At 29.9% G+C, this 20,534-nt stretch overlaps 1 protein-coding gene across 1 annotated transcript in view; it reads left to right on the top strand.

Moving 5' to 3' along the window:
* The window catches only part of LOC106688823 (senecionine N-oxygenase), a gene marked incomplete at its 5' end in the record, with an annotated part of 92,900 nt that extends 72,798 nt beyond the window's left edge, over positions 1–20,102 (top strand). The window contains 7 exon segments of the mRNA XM_014433469.3: positions 9,864–10,976; positions 13,015–13,153; positions 13,724–13,842; positions 14,733–14,910; positions 15,110–15,260; positions 17,224–17,384; positions 17,937–20,102. Coding sequence (XP_014288955.1) covers positions 9,864–10,976; positions 13,015–13,153; positions 13,724–13,842; positions 14,733–14,910; positions 15,110–15,260; positions 17,224–17,384; positions 17,937–18,269 — 2,194 coding nt within the window. The 3' untranslated portion in view covers positions 18,270–20,102.
* Positions 20,103–20,534: the final 432 nt, after the last annotated feature.

The following is a 20,534-nucleotide window of genomic DNA, read 5'->3' as shown; positions in this document are numbered from 1 at the left end:
AGAGGTTTCAAATGGGTTTGCCACTAAAACAAATGTAAAATAATGAAACTTTAAATGAATTATAATTAAAAATATATTTAAAAGAAATATACTAAAGAAATAAAAATGTTGATAATAATTTCGACAGTGGCAAACCCATTTCAAATACTCTCTTTGCAAACGTCAACTATTGCCGCTGAAGACGTTAATCATGCCACCACATATGTATTAATATTTCTCTTTACTTTATTAGTCTTATTAATTTTTTTTTATCTTTATCCTCCTTATTATTTTGTTTCATAAAATTTTAGTTGTTTATGTAACACCACCTATACATTTTTATGTTATATTTTTTGTTACATGATATTAAATAATTTTTTTTTCTATGTAAACACAACATTTTATCGATGAAATTTAAATTTCCTAACTTCAACAGTATTGGAATTGATTTTAAATTTTAACAAATCTTTAAGGTAAATATTTTTTTCACAATGTTAACAGTTTTAATTATGTTCATTTTTTTTTCCTATTATAAACATATAAAACACATCTAAATTCTTTCTTACCCCCCCTATGTGGACGTCACTGGTCAGCCGGTACAGTATCAAGACATCTTAAGAGAAAGTGCCCAATATACCTGCCCAAGGTCTTAAAGAACGTGGATCTCTTTCCAAACTAGTGTCCCCGTTCTGAGATTGTTTCCAAGACCACTGGAGGGAATTTCATTTTACCGTTCCTTCTTCAATCTAAAAACTGTTCCAGGTTCCATAGTTTGACAGCGTAAAATTTATCACTTTCATTCATTTCACAATCCCTAAAATATTTTATTTCATAATGATGTGGTTGTATTGAAAATTTAACTAAGAAACATTATATTAAATATTTACATATTCCTGTTGTAGACAAAAATAAAAAAAATTTAAGTTATAAAAACTACCTTAAATGAAAAATTTAAAAAGTTCTTATGTAGAAAAAAAAATTAAAAACATTTTTTAAAGCAAATATGTATAATTCTTCTAAAATATCTACTAGCACTTTCATTCACTCGTGTTTTCATTTAGCATTCATTTGACTATTTATTGTAATAAAATGTTTTTTCCTAAGCTGGGTACTTTTAAAAGCCTAACTATTGTATAAATTACTGGACATCTAAGAAAGAAAATGAATAATTTTCGATTTATTTTTTTACATTTCCATCGCTATTTGGTATGAAAAGTACTGCAACAGTTAATTTTTTTTTAATATAGCTTTTTAATATAGCGACTTGAATATAGCTTGAAGGCATTTAGAAAAAATTGTGTTAGAATTTGTATTTTTTGACTCTATGTTTATTAATTTTATTTTATATATTTCTTGTGCTATGGAGCTGATGATAACGATGACAAAAATGAGATAAATATTCCAATTTTAAAATAATAATAATAATAATAATGTGAACTACTACAACCCATGGAGGGTCAGAGGTTCAGTACTTTGTTAGAAGTACTATTCTTAAAACAACGAGGTCATTTTTGCAAGATACCCTTACTTTATGAGGCGTGGCCCACCCAATGTATGGCTCCAAAACCCACAGAATTAACTGACGACTACAGTAACAGAATAAATAATTATCTGTCACAGCCGGATCCGAACCTGGGTCTCTGGAGTTAATAAACACCTTACCTCTTTGCCATCACACTCCACTGTAATTTTTAAAAGATTCATTAACAATAATAATAATAACGAATATAAATTTTGTTCCTGCCAAGAATAGAAGAGTTTAACAAAAGATAGCGAAGCTGTAATGCAATTGGGAAGACCACGCGGTCTCAGCTTTGACTGTTCTGAGCAGATAATTCAATTTTATTATGTTCCTCTTTTAGTTATAACTAAAATTTTATCATATTTTTTATTTATCAATTGTTTATTATAGCCACCAATAAGAGCTACATTTTGGCTTCATTATTGCTAGGGTTATGCTAACCTTCCCTCCTCAGAAATTTAAAGGTCAATTAACCTTTAAAAAACACCAAATTTAAAAAATGAACATTGGCCCTTTTAGAACCGAACCACGGATATATATAGCTATCTAAAGAGGGAAATAGGGGAACAAGAAGGTACTTCATTAAGAGGCAAATCATATAGTGCGGTATCCATGGAAACACTATTGACTTCTCAATGATTTTGATTTATTTAATACCAGATCGGCCTGGTGGGCGTTACATGGTTAATGCAAGAGGTAGGTTTTTTTTTTAACAATTGATTGTGGAGAGGGGGGTATAGCCTCATACAAAAGACACCATTAACTATATCCAATGTTATAAATAAAATGAAAAATTAAGATAAAATAAATAGATTAAAATAATAATTCTTAATAAAAGATAAAAGTAAAGTTATTAACAAAAGCAATGACATTAATTTAAGAAAAAGGTGAAGAGAAAAAATAAAGTGAAAATAACAGAACTGATAAATATAGAATTTATAACAGGATGTCCTGCAACAGTCTGGGCTTCAGTCTTCGGGTTGTGGTTGGGGTTCCCAAGTTGTAGGTCACTGCTCCTTTAACTGCAGGTAACTGAGAGTGAAACTTCATCAACCTTTTTTTTATGCATTCTTCTATTGTCTCTATTTGTAATTCCTGATGCAATTGACTGTTTCTTACAAGCCAAGGAGCAACATCTGCAATTCTTACGACTTTATTTTGAAAAGATTGTAAATTTTTCCTTTTCGTACAGGATGCCGCTCCCCAGACTTCACAGCCATACATCAGCAGTGGCCTAACAATAGTTTTAAAAATAAGAATAGCTGTTTTTGGTTTTAATTTGGATTTTTACTCCTCTATGAAAGCCAATATTGTTTGAACCTTTAAAAGCTACAATAAACAGCAGATACCTTCGTGAGGTATACTCTTCACGGAACAATTGATTGTTAGGAATTCTATTTTCAAATGAGCACATAAAAAATATATTAATATAGATAATTATATAAATAGATTTAAATATAGATCTTCGCTTAGCTACAGGGGCAACTAAAAAAAAAAAAAAGGTTATTTCACGAGATCAACACGTGGTTTCAACCGGTTCTATTCGTGTTATTTAATCCTAGAAGAGACCATGGAGTATATGTGCATTTTAATAATAAACTGAAAGTCATCCATATTTAATTTAAAAAAAAAATAATAACCCCATCAGATTGGCATTCATATAATAATGTTTTTTATCTTTACTTGGAGATGAGGTGCTCTTCTGCCCAGTGGTGCGAACTGAAACGTGGCTGCTGACAGAAGATATTGAAATATTTTCTTTTAATTGCATAGCTAGTGAAAAGCGAAACTTTCTGGGTCAGTTAAATATTGGTTTGGGCAGTTATAGAGGTGGCTTGCACAGGCAGCGCGCTTTTTATCGAAATAATATAAATATTATTTATGATTGTTAACTACAATCATCGCCATGAGTAGTGATAGTGTACAAGAATATTATTTTGTGGTAAACAATTCCTTGAAAAATTTAGTTTACACAAATACGGTGAGTTAAACTGATCTAATATATTTCAGTTGAATTTTATAGTAGCTATCATCATGCAAAACAAAAATCTCTTTGAAGGAAAATTAAAACGGTAATAATTTGTTCGTTTATTAAACATTCATTATTGAAAAAAATATTCATAGAGGCCGCTGCCCTTGTTGCATTTGTTATACAATCCACGATTATCCATGGTTTTTAGGTCTTATTGATATTGATGACATCCGTGATTGGTTTAATGTTTAGAAAAAAATTAATGTGTTGATTAGTTATCTAAAAATCGTAGAAGGTTATGGATTCGACGCGCATTTAAAGTAATCTCTTATTTCATAATTGAATGGAAAAATATTTAAATTAAGCCAATTTACTTAGTGTCATAACTGAAAAATGTCCTACCAAATAGTTTTTTTTTTTTTATAAAAACGTCTTACGATTAATTATTTATGCGAAAAATATACATATGAATTGTATATTTATGTTAATATAAGTGAAAATAAAAAAGATTTTTTTTCGGAAAGCGTTAGCAGCAAGTCCATATTTACACACAAGAGGCGCTGTTATATTTCCTCTTCTATCCTCCTATCTCGGTACCAAATTAAATTTAATTACATATTAAATAAACGGACTTATGAAATATTAAATAAAAAAATAAGCCAATGAGGTCAGTAACAACACGTACTTGAAGTATTCATTAAATTACATCAAGTATCAAGTACATCAACGTATAGGCATTTCTATAGGAGCCACTCTCTAGATCTGTAAATTACAACTTTTGTCAATGTACTAAAAATCAAATTAGTTTATGTAAAAAAGTTTTTCTTTCAATAATATAAAATACAATAGTTTAAAAATGGATAAAATAGATTATTTTTAGCAAATAAAACTGATGATACATATAGGTAACCGTATTAGTACAAGAGCCAAAGAGGACAAAAAAGGCAGTTATCGCACCCCAATTTTTGATTACTTCAATGAAAGCTATGTATAATTACTAATCTAAATTGATGAGTCTGCCAAGTATAGGTAGGGGGACTAAAAAATGGTGGCTGTTTCAAAACATTGATTTTTTTCATTCGGAGCTCTATATCTTAAAAACTACCAACAATATTGGAAAATCCAAGAGAACATTATTTAAAGAAGAATAAATTTGCTGAAATATTAGCCCTAAAAGAGCAATTTACGTCCTATAGTTCTCGAGATATTTAAAAAGCAAAATTTCTATAAAATCTACTGAAAGATTAGTAGTTAGTTAATTTATTTTGAGAAATCTATATCTCAGGAACTATGTGACGTACAGATGTCTATTAGCACTCAAATTAAAGCTAGTTTAATGGACTATAAAGAAGTTTATAACCTTTGCCTTCGTAGGAATAGTAATTTTCGTGATATTTGCTAAAATAAATTGATTTATAGTTGTTCGGACAATAAATTTGATGTATGAAAAACCTTATTTCGGAAACCATTGGACGTACTGATGTCTGTCAGCGCTCAAACTAAAGCTATTTAAATTTACTACAAAATAGTTAATAATGTTTATATTTGTATAGGAGTAGTAGTTTTTATGATATTTGACAACATAAACTCACAAAATGTTAATTTCTAGTTGTTCGTATAAAATGTTGGATTTTTGAAAAAAATATATCTCTAGATTCATAAGACGCACATATGTCTAAAATAAAGGAAATTTAACTTACTATAAAGTAGTTTATTACACTTATCTTCGTAGGAGTAGTAGTTTTTATGATATTCACATATGAATATAAATTTGGCAAATGAAAATTTGTCCAAACAACTATAAATCAATTTATTTTAGCAGATTCCATGTAAACTATTACTCCTACGAAGATAAACATCATAAACTACTTTATAGCTCATTAAACTAGCTTTGATTTGAGTGCTAATAGACATCTGTACGTCAAATGGTTTTTCAGATGTAAATTTTTCAAAATAAATTCACTAACTACTGATCTTTTAGTACGTCCCATACAACATTTTTATGAAATGTTGCTTTTTAAAAAAGATATATCTCGAAATCTATTAAACGTAAATAACTCTATTAGGGCTCATATTTTAGCAAATTTACTCTTCTTTAAATAACGTTCTCTTAGGTTTTCTTGTGTTGTTCCTAATTTTTAAGATATAGAGCTCCGAATGAAAAATTACCTTTTTTTTCACTTTGAAACAGCCGCCATTTTTAATGCCCCCTAGGTATACTTGGCAGACTCATCAATTTTGGCTAGTAATTATACATAGTTTTCACTAATAAATATGTTCTACTTCTTATATTTTTTATAACTGTAGTTCTAGCAGTGGGTAGATTTTTCAAAAGTCTTTGTCATGTTATTGTAGTTTATATAACTCATTATATTTATTTAATAGTTAATAAAGTAGTGAATTTCAATAAATAAAATTTAAAAAAACGTTGTTATAATAAGAAAAAAATTGTTACTTTGTATTTTTCATTAACTAATTTAATTTTCATTGCACAAATAAAAGTTGTAGTTTTCAGAATCTAGAATGGCTCTTAAAAACCTTAATGTTAACTTTGATGCTTTTTAAATGGAATTAAAATTATCGCGTTATTTATTTATCAAATGATTAAAAATTTGATAGATATATTTAAGTATTGGCGTTATATATTTATATAGCCAAAGGCCTTCAAATATGCGAACAGGTGTAATGCTGAAATACAATTTAAATAGAATCTTTAAATGATATTAACATTATTAGGGGATAGTCTTGGAATCCTGATATCAAGAGGAAGATACCTATCCCACAGACCGGGACATAGCGACAGAAGGCCCGGTCGGTTGGGCAACCTTTGGGTCAGCCCAAACCGGGCTCCCGAGTCGATTCCTGCTTAAGATTCATAGAAGCCACTGTGTCACTCCTCCGGTGGCACCCAGAACATCCTCATCGACACAGTTGACCATTTCGCCCCGTAATCACGCCGTAAACCTCCGTCCTTGGTGGCCCGCGCTATATGCTGTGTATTGATGAGGTTCGATAAAGGATGGGTGAAATCATCGACCGAAGACCGAAGTAAACAACTGGCGATCTGAAGGTAACCACGAATTTAAAGGTATCGGCCATTTCTTTTTTACTTAAATACTTCTCCCTTTCGGTACAATTTCAATGCCAATCGGCTGGGAAAGAGTGATAGATATTTTTTTATCTACATCCGTACCTATCCAATACAAAATTTACTATGAGTAAATTGCCTTACTCTCATAATAATTAAACAAATAGCATGTAATCCCTCTTCTCTGGCTTTTCTTACTTTCTCATGTCAGCAGGTCTCTCATCCACGTTCTTTTTATTCTCTTCCTGGCATGAGAGTCGAGGCCAACTGTTCTATAAGTGTGTTTTGGTGTCCCAGTAATTTTTAATAAAAACGTTTGTATGAAGTTCGTATCAATTCAGTGACCTGAAATTTTTAAGTCAGTATGCAAAGTATTGTTGTTTGCGTACCATAGTGCTTTGCTGATTAGGCGTAGTGTTTTAGTTGGAAAGATTGTAGTCCCTTGATGTGAGTTTGTTCAGCTATTCCATAATGGTAATGAATAATAATTTTTAAAATAGCACTTTACTATCACCTTGGTAATAGCGTTCGATTACTTTCATTTAAAGCCTACTCTGTAACATTTTTGTGTTTTGTTTATTAAAAGAATTTGTGTTTCTGTTAAGTTCCGTTGAAATAAGTTTCATTTCGTTTGAGGTATTTTTTAAAAATTATTCCAAATCCGTTCGGGTTATTAATGAGTATTAAAATTATCAGTCCTTTAATTAGATCACAAATGTCGACCAGGTGCGTACCCAGGATCAAAACTAGACAAGCAAGGTCGTTCAGATTGTGGCATTTAAGGAAGGAAAAGGCGAATGAAATCGAAATTTTGAAAAATTATTTATAATTATAGCAGTGATTTATTTGTTATTAAAATTATTTACTTAAAAAAAAATAATTTTTATTAAAAAAAAAGAAAAGATGAATTTCGAAGAAGCATGAATTAACGGGAGAATTTAGAAGACTACGCAACACTGAATTAAGGGACTTAACATCCGGTGAATACAATTCAAATTATAGCATTGCGGCTTATAAGATCAGCGAGTAAGGTTGTAGGGCTTAATATCGACCGGATCCCTAAAGTGTTAATAAACACTGAACCAACAGGTAAACGTCCGAGGGGTAGACCGAAACGTAGATGGGAGGATTGCTTTTAAACTGATTTAATAGAATTGTGTTTGGAAGGATGTATGCAGAGAGCGTTTGGCGGTATTGGAATCGAACCTTCTGGTTCGTTAGGCCTTCATTATTATTATTAAAATTATAATATTTTTGTCTTCTAGGGAGAGAGGGAACTGCCCCCCTATGCCCTTCGCTGGTTACGCCCACGCTGTCGACTTTCACTCATTACGCTCGCTCAAGACCTCCAAGGCATCCTTTACAGTTGAGGTCGAGGTCTTAGCAAGCAGGTTCATTGTCATTAGGGATGTATAGCCGCAAAATATTGAAGGTGAACTAAAAATGATCAGTTGGACATCGGGTTATATATTGAACAAGCGCAGCGAGCGGAAGGCGACAGTAGTAATCTAATTAAATTAGTAATAAAAAATCCTTCATTGACGATATCAATATAAGAAAGTATTTTATAGCGTGAATAAAAAATATAATTCATCATAACAGAAATTAGTAAAATACAAATTATATTAACAAGTAAAACATCCATTAAATTACATTTAAACAGCCATCACACTGAAGACGTATTCTTCCTTGTATTTTTTTTTAGTAATTTGATCTTGGCTTTTCCTCATTAATTTTGTGCTTTCTTCAGTTTTCCGGATGCCTTTCATTAACTACTCATGTATAATCTAAATTAAAGAGTAAGAACTCTAGTCAAAACTAGTATTGAAAATATTCTAATCATCCGAAAATAATAATTAAGGACATGTCCCAGCTACTTACGCTCGCGTGTTATTATTAATAATCGACCAACTTAAAAAAATCTCAATTGTCAATAGACAAACTCGATTGATTGCTAAACAAAGAACCCATTTCCTATATTACTGCTTCGTCCAATTCTTGATGAATTAATATAATTTTCTTAAAAAACTACAATATAATTAAAATATCATAGGTAAGTATATAAATTTAGTTATAAAAATATTTCATCATTTTTTGAATTAGTTTGATTAAAAAATAAAAGAAAATATATTGAACTGCTAGGGAACTAATAAAGAATAAATAAAAATAACATCTCTTCGGAGAAAGTTTTTGAGACCTACTTTTTTAGAACTAGAAATCCTTAGTACATCACAAATTTATATAACTTACTTGGACTGCTTCAAACACTGAATTAAATGATTTACGAATCGAAAAGCTGATTTAATAATTTAATTTTGAATTTTTGTTTTCAGATTCTCATTATTCTATGAAAGAAACATAAATTGAAAACATAAAATTTTTAATAAATTAGTTTTTTTCCGGACTATAGTAGAAAGGCTTTGGATAAGAATGTGACAAGCTATACTTTTTAAACCAATCAGAATTATTTGCAAAAATCTCTCCTTTGTTTCCCATTAAATCTTTTCATTTTTTTCGTTTGTCTATCACCATGATTCCGACATGTTTACCTAAGAATATTAAGAAATATGAAATAAATAAAACATTTTTTTTTTTTAATATCTTTATTGAAATTTAAAACTGTATATTGTATAATACATTGAGTAAATTTGATCTTAGGTAAAATGGAGTGTTATAAGGGTGTAGATCAACTACCCATTGGTAGCAATCTAATGACATTTTACATTAGCTGGTCTCGTGGCCATCTTCTTTTCAGGCGACTCGGAGGATTGTCAGGAATGGAAGAGGATGCAAGGTTAGAAACTAGGGGGTTTGAGTGGTTAGGGAGTTTGTAATGGAAGGAGTGATATCTGGTTCGGGCTAGATCGGTTACATAGGGAACATTAAGGTCGTTTTGTATGATTTTAAATAAAACATTAAATTTTCAATGTAGTACATTTTAATTGTACTCATTTTAAACTAAAAATCTTCCTCTTCTGTCGTAAGATTCGGTGAATTAAACAGTCTTCTGATTGTGAGTCACATGTGGTACTCGGGTTCATAAAAAGATTATAAGATACAAGTGGATATATCTAAACAAGAATGGTTATAACATTGCTCTTTCAAAATAAAAAAAACATATTCAGCTTCATCGCTTGGTGACAAACCGGTTTTAAAATCCCAAGATTTCATGACCTTGGTGAAGAAGGAAAAATTAAAAGGTGTATGCCCTACTTTCTGTAACTTTATTGCCAGATGTACATATATTCTTCTTCTTTTTTTTTTTTTTTTTTTAATTAAAATATAATTTTTTTTTCTTGCAGTGATAAAAGCTGCGAGAAGAAGGACAGTAAAGAAGAAGATATGGAGCTGTGCGCAGCACCAGTGAGGCCACAGCCTACCGACGTGAAGCCGATGGAGAGCTTCACCGAACAGTTCTTCAAGAGCGATCTCGAGAGTACAGGAGCGGAGGGCGTCGTCGAGTCGAGTCAGAGTGAGGAGCGAACTGTGACGAGTGTGGTCGAGGAGAAGACTGAGATCGTGGAGGGGGTGTGTACCATCAAGACTAGTTTAGTAACCGAGAAGATACAGTCCTTCTCAGAAAGTTTCCACGCGTCTTTAAAGCTCAACGAAAGGGTCGACTCCTCCAATGACACGTGCCCTCTCGATATCGAGAAAATTGTCAAGTCGGAGCCAGTCGCTAGTGAAAATGAATCACCCGAAGAGGTTGAGAAAGAAGAAAAGGAAAAAGAATCTAAACTAGTTACTAAAGAAGAAACAAAATTAGACATTAAAGAGGAAACTACAGAAGAAAACAGAGCCGAGAACAAAAACAGTGCATTTATCGAAAATGAGCAAGCGGCAAGCGATGAGAAGGCTACTTCCGAAGAAGTCGTTTCTCAAATAATTGGAGAGAGCAAGAACAATGTGGAAGAACTCTCAAAAGAAACAGAAAACGCGTCCCCTAAAGCTGAAACAGAAGAGATCAAAAACACTCAAAACGAAACGAAAAAGGCAGACAACTCTCTCTATCCGACGGTGTTCGTGAAGAGAGAGGATGGTAAGGAAGTGGAGGCGATAGAGTGCAAAGAGATCAAGAAGGAAGTGAGAATCGTAGAGCCGCCGGATGTGAGGAGGAGGAGCTCTGGATTCGTGGCGGAGCGAGACATCACGAGCATCCTGGAGGACGCCAATGCAGTACTGAGCCAAGTAGCGGAGCCGCGCTTCCAAGCCGAACCGGCCGAGCTGCGAGTGGCTGTCGTCGGTGCCGGGCCGGCTGGGCTCTGTGCGGCGCGTCATCTCGTAACTCGGGGCTTCAGGACGGAAGTGTACGAGCAGTGTCCCGACATTGGCGGCACCTGGGTCTACAGCGAGGAGCCGCTCTCCGGGGGCGGCCACCCTTACCCGCTCCACTCCAGTCTCTACCACGATCTATGGTGAGTCAGTCTCTTTAGGATGAGAGGGGATATGCCTCCAGTAAGTAGATCCCTCGCCATTCAGTACTCAGTCCCTCTGGTCTATAGATACTTAATAGGTAGATATAAATGTAGCGTAAATCAGGGTAAATGCATACAAGTATTATTAATGCTGGAAGTGCTTCCATGAAATTTGGTGTAAATCCATTCTATTTATTTACTTCAAATTCTCATATACATTAGTTCTCTCGACAAAAATTTGTATATAAAAACCCATTTATGCACTTCTCCAATATGTACTCACTAGGACCTACCTGAATTGTTATGAATAGTTTTTAGATGTTAGCTCAGTTCATTATTTCCTTTTCTGGATGGAACTAACATAGCTTCAATCATCCCTTTTCAGAGAAGAACTATTGTTGGTATAGTTGTTTGTGAATATTCAATAACAATATTAGTACTAATAACAATTTATAGTATAATATTGCTAACACAATATTATTGCTACTGTACATTAAAATAGAAAGTAGATCTCTTGTAAACTCCAATCTTCTATTTAGATGTTTGGAACAAACAGTATTAAGGTTTTCTCAGGATTGAAAGTCCATAACCTGCTCAGGTAGTCCATTGGTATAAAATTAAGGCATGAAGCAAATTGATATATTTTTGACAGGTGGCCTAAGTCACTGGTGACTTCTCACCAACTGCAAGACTGTCATCAAACCTTCTTACAACCAGCCTGGAATTAATAACAATTGCTCCAGCCCTCTTGGTTACCCCATAATATTTATTAATTCCCTGATTCTGTGGGTATGGATGATAAGTGTGTAAAGTGCTATCAAAATGACAGGCATATAATATGTAAAAATGATATTGTAAAAATCAACTAATATTACTAAAGTTAATTCTATCAATGGTTATTATAAAGTAACATTCTTTGCTACAGAAAACCTTCCTATTAATTAAATAATTTAAAATTAAAAATGATAAATGTTTTTGAATATTCAAGATATTATCGTTCAAATGGTAATATACTATGCAAAGTCTTTATTTGTTTTTTAATCTTAAACTTTATTTAATATAGTACATATTTATATTAAATAAATTTCAATATTGTTGCATAGTGACCAGATCATAAAATTACAATGATGATAGTCTGAGGAAAATCCACATATTTCTGTACAATAGATTACCATTTTAACTCTTTGACAAAAGATGAAGAGTACATTTTTTTATTTTATTAAATTTAATTAAGTTATATTTCCTTCCTTTCATTAATATCAATATTCGAAAACAAAACATTCAAGTTGCCTTCATTATTGAGGGTTAGATTTTACTTGTTTTGAAAAAAATACAAAAAAATGTTTCTTAAAATACTTGCCAAACATTATGGTCATGTCAAAAGAGCTGTGTAGCAAATAAATGATTATTGGAATTATAAGTATTATGATATAAAATGAGTAACAAAATAATTAATTGGATAAAAAAATAAACATTAATAGAAAAGGATAAGATCGTCTGGATTTTCTACCTACATTATTTCTCTTCATAAGAACTTGTTTTGGGTGTGACAGGTAGGCAACTGGAACTTATTAAGAAATAAAACAATATAGATCTATTGTAGGAGTGTAAAATGACACATTTAACTGATATGGCGACTTATGGAAAATGATATGAATTAAAGACAAAGTAATCACATAAAATAGTAGTAATTGATGATATAATAATGAGTGTACTGCTGAAGTGATCACAGGTAAAGTAAATAAAAAATAATTAATAAAAGTAATATTGAGAAAAAATATATAATATTGTAAAAGTATAATGGAATAATAAATAGATATATAAATAAATAAATTGATGAATAATTAGGTTGTTGAATTAACTTTCACTCCTGGCTTAAGCTCTGATGAAAACATGCAAGTTGGGTAGAATCATAAGGTATCAATAAATTTTTTACCTGCACAACCTTATCCTTCATTATATAAACTCAACTAATCATCTTATAATAAATATTCATTACTAAAACAAAGATAATAAGACAATTTTATTTAAATTTCAGGACAAATTTACCAAAGGAAGCGATGCGTTTTCCAGATTTCGATTATCCTGATGATGGGACCTCGTATTTACCCTCAGAAAAAATTCTACAATACTTAGTTGATTATGCAGATAATTTCAATTTGCATCCGGCAATCAAGGTGAAACAATTAATAGATTCTATTCTTTCCAACTTTAAATTAAAAAAAGATATTTGGAGAAATTTAATGTAGGAAATAAGTACAACTAAAGTAAAATATAAAAGTACTTAAAATATAAAAGTAAAAACTACTTCTTAATTAGATTGTTTATAAATATTTTATTCAATCATTCGTTGATTTTCGAACATCTCTCTATAAATAATTTAATCATGACAGGTATTTTTGAAGGTTGTTAAATAAAAATCAGAATTAAGCTTTAAAATTATTTTATGAATAAAACAGATAAACCTGTTTTGTAGTTTTGTTAATTAGGATTAATTGTGAAATAAAAAGTGTTTAAGATAGTGAAACATCTTTGAATCATTTAAACGAAATGAATAAATTTTAGGGGGAAACAAATTTATTTTGCTTATAAATTATATGTCTACTTAAACATAAAAAATCGATTCACATTGTGTGATTTGAAGATACACAAGTAATAATTTTCTTTCTATTGTAAAAATAAAATTTTTTTTCAAAGATATTTATAGCTTTCAAATATTTTATAAATAAGAATATCCATGATTATAGGTAAAACATCAAGTAAAAAGAGTTGCACCTGTTGGAAAAGGATGGAGTGTTACAGTAGAAGATTTAACCACGAAAAAAGAAGATGTATCTTATTTTGATGCAGTTATGGTTTGTTCAGGGTAACTATCTCATAATAATATTCATTAATAATAATGCAGAAAATATCATGTATCTCTTTAAGTACATGGTAAGCAATTTAATTCCATATAAATTTCAAATTTATTCACAAGTCTCCTGGATTGAAAGGCACTGTGATAATATTATTATTTAATTTTTAATAAAAAGAAGTTGTTAATTCTTCTTAATAAAGTGAGAATGTTAAAAAAGAATTAGGATCTGTATAGGATAAATTTTTCTTGGGCCAGTTCAACTCTAAAATATTAATTTTTGACTTTAATTGGTCATTAAAATCAGGCTATTGGAGTTGTTCACCACACTGAAGCCTACAAATATGAGTTCATGTCAAGAATCAGACATCTCTATTGAATCCTGCCTCCCTAGTTATTCATGGGGTATTATGAGATTGAATTTGTAATCAGGAATGTGTGCTATCTGTATGAACTGAATAATAGTCCAGTAACTATCATTGGTAGTACACTATGTTTTGCATATGATGGAAATGTTTCTCTGCTTGGTGTACATTTTTTTGTTACCTAATTTATGTGAATCAAATTTGATTTCCCATTTTCTTGAGAAATCCATTGATGTCCCTCAGATGTTTCTATGTTTTTTTGGTTCATTGGGTCTATATGTAAAAAATAATTTTAAGTGATTTTAACTTGTTGAATATTATTATTGTATCATATATTTATAAATTTCAATGCACTGTGCAATGTATATAATGTAGCTATGTATTTAAAAATGTGTTTGAGGTACTATAACTTTTGTTGGAACTGCTGATCAGGGTGTCTGAATATAAAAACCATTAATTAAATTATAAAAATAAGCATAGAATTCGCAAGATAAATATTATGACTATTCGTTAAACCATCCTTTCTTTTTTATGTAGGCCAAATAATGTACCAGTATACCCATTAATTGAAGGTATAGCAAAATTCAGCGGTAAACAAATTCATTCCCGAGATTACAGAAGAGCAGAAACATACACAGATAAACGAGTCTTGATTGTTGGTCTTGGACCTTCTGGTTTGGATATCACATATCAACTGGCTAAAACTGCTAAACAGGTACTGTGTTTATGAAGTCTAATATAATAAATTAATTCATTATTTCAATCCATTTACATATAAAAATACCCATTATTTTTTATTTAAAAATAATATTTTTCTTATTTTAATGGTACAAATCCTCTCTTTTAGTCAGTTTTAATATCTTAGTCATTAAAATTAAGTTAACTCAAAATTGGTTCGGTAATTTTGGTTTTAGGTAATTCTGAGCCATAATAAAACTAAAGCACCGGATATGGAATTTCCTCCGGATGTGATATTGAAACCAAAAGTTGCATCCCTTTTTGATAAGACTGTTACATTTGCTGACGAAACAACAGAAGAAGTTGACGTAGTGATCTATTGTACAGGTAATAACTTAGTAATTAATGTTTGAGTTACAAATCAGGTATCTTTAAGAGCCTGAGAGAATTTCACAATTGAATCCTTTGAAATAAATTCTAAGGGGTCCCAAACATTGAATCCATTTCAGAAACACAGAACAACCACTACCAACAATAAGTAAAAATAAAAATAAAAATTCAGTAAATTAATGGACAATTTTACTGAGGATATAATTAAGTTAAATTATGGATCATTTCTAAAGATTTATAAAACCAATTTTTCTAATAGAGTAGTTGAAAAATTAAGATTCAAGTTCAGTCATAATACATCTTTCAAATAATTTACTCACATTACTGATATCTTGTCCTGACAAAATGATTATCATAACTTGTAAGACTAATCTTTTATGGCTGATTATCAAGAAAATGATAATTTTGATGTATCAGGTAGATATCTTGAAAACAGTATGTCCTGCAATCCTTAGATTTTTTAAAAAGTATTTTCTATATACCTTCAGTTGTTCAGATCATATATAATTATCAGATAAACAATTAATATTAATTAAGGGCTAGCTCTTTCTCTTAAACATAAAAAAATATTCATACTGCGAATATATCCACTACAGCTTTCAAATTATAAAATCTGATTCAAGGATTTAAAATGAACAAGAAATTAAAAGAGTTATCTTTTTCAGTTAAGCTTCTGCTGGAGTGATAATAATGAACGTCGATCCAGTGATTATATAAATAATTGTGTTTTTATAATGAACACCTTTTTTTGAACTTTAATTTGTTTTTCCTTCTATTAATATATTCTGTAATTATATATGCTGGGGAAATTCCCCTTCAACTTCCTCCTCATAATATCACAGAGTAAAGTACAAATTAATGAAGCTCCTTAAAGAAAAAGATTTTGCTTGCTTCGACAAGGTCCACTGAGTGGATACAGATGGACCACACGATATGGGGATATAGTCTTTTTTCCTAAGATGGGGAATTCACCAATCATTCTGGTTCCCACTGTAAGTTATGAAAATGACCTTGACCAGGTAAATAAAGTGGTAAGGAAGAAGAAGGAAATTTACGATATATGTATCCCTTTTCTTAAGGAAAAGTTTCATGAGGCTTCAGAGAAAGAGACTTCAATGTGAGAAGCCTTTGGTTCAAAGATCGTGAAACAATACCTAGCACAACTAGAAGCTTTGTGGAGGAACTCAGGGTCAATATCCAAGATGTGGCAAAGATGACAGAAAATATAAAAGTTGACCTCCTGGAAATCATCTACCATCATATGCATGGAAACAGATGAGAATAGGGATCATTCAGAAGAGGGGTGACATGCATATATTGCATAATAAAAGACTATTTACTTGACTACGTCTATATTTTGTAACATTTAAAAAAAATTGTCTAAATAAATTAAAGTAAGTGAGTAAGCAACCCAATACAGTTGGCAGCACAACTTTTTTGAAATAGAGTTTTTCTCTATCTCTTTTGGCCTCAAGAAGAGTAAGTAACCTCTTTATCCGTTAGGCATTTTTAATTCAAAGTCTGATTTTTCTGTCCCATGGGTCTGTTGTGGTCCATCCTATGGAAGTATTATCTACTTATATTAATCGTCTACTGCTATTTACTAAATTATCTACTTTTGTGTACTAGAATTGATGGTACCATGTCATGTTAAAGTTTTTAAGCCTAGTCATATAGTTAGGTTGGTAGCTAACTACTCATGTCACCTATGATTCCATTGGTTTGGAAAATTTAATAAGTGATTTTAATTTTAGAAAAATTCTACAAAATTTTACAAATATGTCTTTAATCTTTTGCCAAATAATATGAAATTTTTTTTTTGAGATCTCAACTATTTTGAAAACTCATTAATAAAAATTTCTGTTCTCCTCAGAATTACTCTTGTTATGATATATTGTTGTATTATTTATATGGTATTATTCTTATATATATTATAATAGTAAACATAGATCCATTTCAGGTTACACTTACAATTTCCCATTCCTCACCGAGGATTGTGGTATAATAGTTGACCAGTACGTTGGACCTTTGTACAAACACCTTATAAATATCGAACGCCCGACCATGTGCATCATTGGCCTTCCTAAGTATTGTCCTCATCAATACATGGTCGACTATCAGGTATGCGATTATTTTACAGAACTCTTAATTTTTTTTTCAATTATGGTGTCTTAATTGATTTTTTTTTCAATTTTCAAGATTAATAATAAACCATAATATTAACATTAACTAATTGATTTTATTTCATAACCTAATGCACGATGTTGCATTGAAATATGCAATAAAAATACTGAACAGTTAAACTAATTTATTAATTAATTGATAAAACATGAAATGGGAAAAATTTCCCAAAAAACTAAAAAAACCTATAGGCTTCAAAAATTTTAACTTTAATTGGTTTTTCCTCAATTTTCTTAACATAATATGATAATTATAAGTTTGAATATCTTCATCTTAAAACAAAATTCGAATTCATCACTATATCTTTGAAACAGAAGATTTAAAGTTGAGTTATGTTGAGTTTTATAATATATTGTACAGTTATTACGTCTAAATATCATTGGAGTCTAAAGCTTATTCATTAATGTTGTTGATTGATTTCTTATAATTTCAAATTTGTTGGTATAAATACATAACTACCTACAGAATTTCAATTTTGTTTTTGATTCGCAGGTCAGAGCATATTTAAACATCTTACTAGGAGAAAGTAAAATACCATCAAAAGAAGAAATGCAGGCTGATCTAGAAGCAGATATACAACAGAGGAATTCAGAAGGGCAGAGAAAGAAAGACTATCATAAACTAAGCAAAGTTAGAACCCAACAATACATGGACGATTTGGCTAAGCTCGGAAACCTAGAACCAGTAGAACCAGTCATGTTTAAACTGTTTCATGATGCCTTCTTCAGGGCCATAAGAGATTTCAAAGGTTTTAGAAAGTATTTATATAAAATTGTAGATAAGGAGAATTATGAAATACAGAAGATAGATGAAAAAGATGATTAAAAAAGAAGTTTTAGAAAGTTAAATGAAATACTCAGAAATAAATTTTAAGTTGGTAGGTTAGTTATTTGTCATAGAAATTGGTAATTCTAAGTCATCATATTGCAACTTTGATGTAATTTAGAATTAGAAATATTTTATAATTAGTTAAGTACTTTGATAGATTTTAAAGATAATAATTCTTAAGTAGTATCATGAATTTTAATTCCATTACTTTTCAGATGTTTTACTATTCATAAATATTTTGATTTGAATGAATGCTATAAATTATTTTTATGGTACTTGCCTGTTATTAATCTATTAAAGAAAAACAATTGAAATTCTGATGCAGACAGTATGGATAGAAGCAAAGTAATGTAGTAAGGATCTAATTATTCTGGTATTATTTTTAATAATCTTTACAAGAAGTATCTTCATTCTTTGTTATGAGCTATCAACATTAAAGTTTGTGTATTTGATTATATTAAATATTTATTGAATTAACATATCTGGTCGTGCAGAAAAAAAATCTTTCATTATGTCTTTATGAGGAGGTGCTTTTCAAACAGGTAGAAGCACATTTTTATTTTATTTTTTTCAATAGGCAATTAACCTAGAACAACTTTTCAGACTAAATTACCCCATTTCTGCTTTTATAATAAATAGACATTTGTATTAATCATATAGACAGGATAATAACTGTGTATAAATGATATTAGTAGATCTCAAGTAGTGAAATGTAGCAGAAGTAACCTTTGTTTAATCTTAATAAACCTAGTCATTTCAAAAATACAGTATTTATTGTTATCACATTAGTAACATGTACAAAATTTTATTTTTGATAAAAGAAAAAAATAATTTAATCAACCACTGAGTTAATCGACATGTGTCTCTAAACGCCAATCACATTTTCCATTTTCCAACAAACTGTCTTTTTTCATTTGTATTACATAAAAGCATGTATTTTTCTAATCAAATTATCTTTAATTGGGTAAAGTTAGAGACAAAAAAATATACAATGGAAATCTCAACTACAAAACTTCTGGAACACCTACACTTTTTGCACGGCACCTTCTCCCTCAAGAATCTTTGTAATCTTTATTTAAATTCAATAATTATCCAATATGTCAGGCTGGAGAAAATAGGTTTTAGAGCCAATATATTTTAATCGTACTTATTTATTATGATTTATAATGTTAAAGAATTTTCAAGCAGAAGAAAAGAGTCTACTGAATATTTAAATAAATAAATAGAAATTAACTGAATTTCAAAAGAATTTAATGATCTGAAACTTTTCTTTTTCAATGGTATTACTTCATATAATGTTTTAATAAATATTATGCAAGTATTATAAAATTTTAAATAATTGTAAATAATATTTTATCATAAACACAAAGACTGATTTAAATAATGGTTAAGACTATTTAGTAGGATAGCAAGTGTTACCTCTACGTAGATCACTATCAAACTGTCACCTGAGCATTTGATAATTAAAATTATCACAATTAATATTATAAAAACTGCTGTATTTTATTTTTAAATGGTATTTTAATAATAGCCCTTTATGTTTAAAATTAAGTCTGTGTTAGTTTTAGCTCAAGAATATATTTATAAAAATAAGAAATTTTGATATAATTAGATGTATCATTATTCTTCTCTCTTGATCATATCATGAGATTGAGATGACTTTTAAGTCAACATCTTACATGCCAACATGCAATGTAACTAAAATATTAATCAGAAAAAATATTTTATATAAATTTTGACTTGTATTGTATTTTAGTCTTGTGTTTTTTAGTAATTAATATTGTTAGAAATTTTATTTGATATATTATATGCCAATGTTATTTGAAAGAAGTCAAAAAGTTGTATTTTTTAAATCACATCCTTCTCATTACTGATCCTCCTATTAGACTTTAATATTCTAGATTAGGTTGTCAAATTAAACTTTGTAATAGAAAAAAAACTTTGTTTTTACATATGTTTTATATACAAACAATTTTGATTTGTTTAATGTAATAATTTCGATATCAAACTAGATTTAATTTTACAGACATTGTTAAAATTCTATTTACTTTCTTATTTATTTGGTTCAAAATTCTTAACATACTATATTTTTTTTTCACTCTAATAATTCTCCATATAATACTCTTATACATATTTTAGTTTTTATACGTTTGATCGTTAGCAAAAAGAATGACACAGGAGTATATGAAAGCAGGAGAGATCCAATGCAATTTTTGTAACTCAGTAGTTGTAAAAGTTTCTAAAAAAAAAAAATAATATATA

Source organism: Halyomorpha halys, unplaced genomic scaffold (assembly GCF_000696795.3).
Source record: "Halyomorpha halys isolate HHAL.00 unplaced genomic scaffold, Hhal_1.1 Scaffold1217.1, whole genome shotgun sequence".
NCBI lineage: Eukaryota > Metazoa > Arthropoda > Insecta > Hemiptera > Pentatomidae > Halyomorpha > Halyomorpha halys.
Note: the sequence above shows the minus strand (reverse complement) of the source record. Positions and strands in the feature narration are given on the sequence as shown.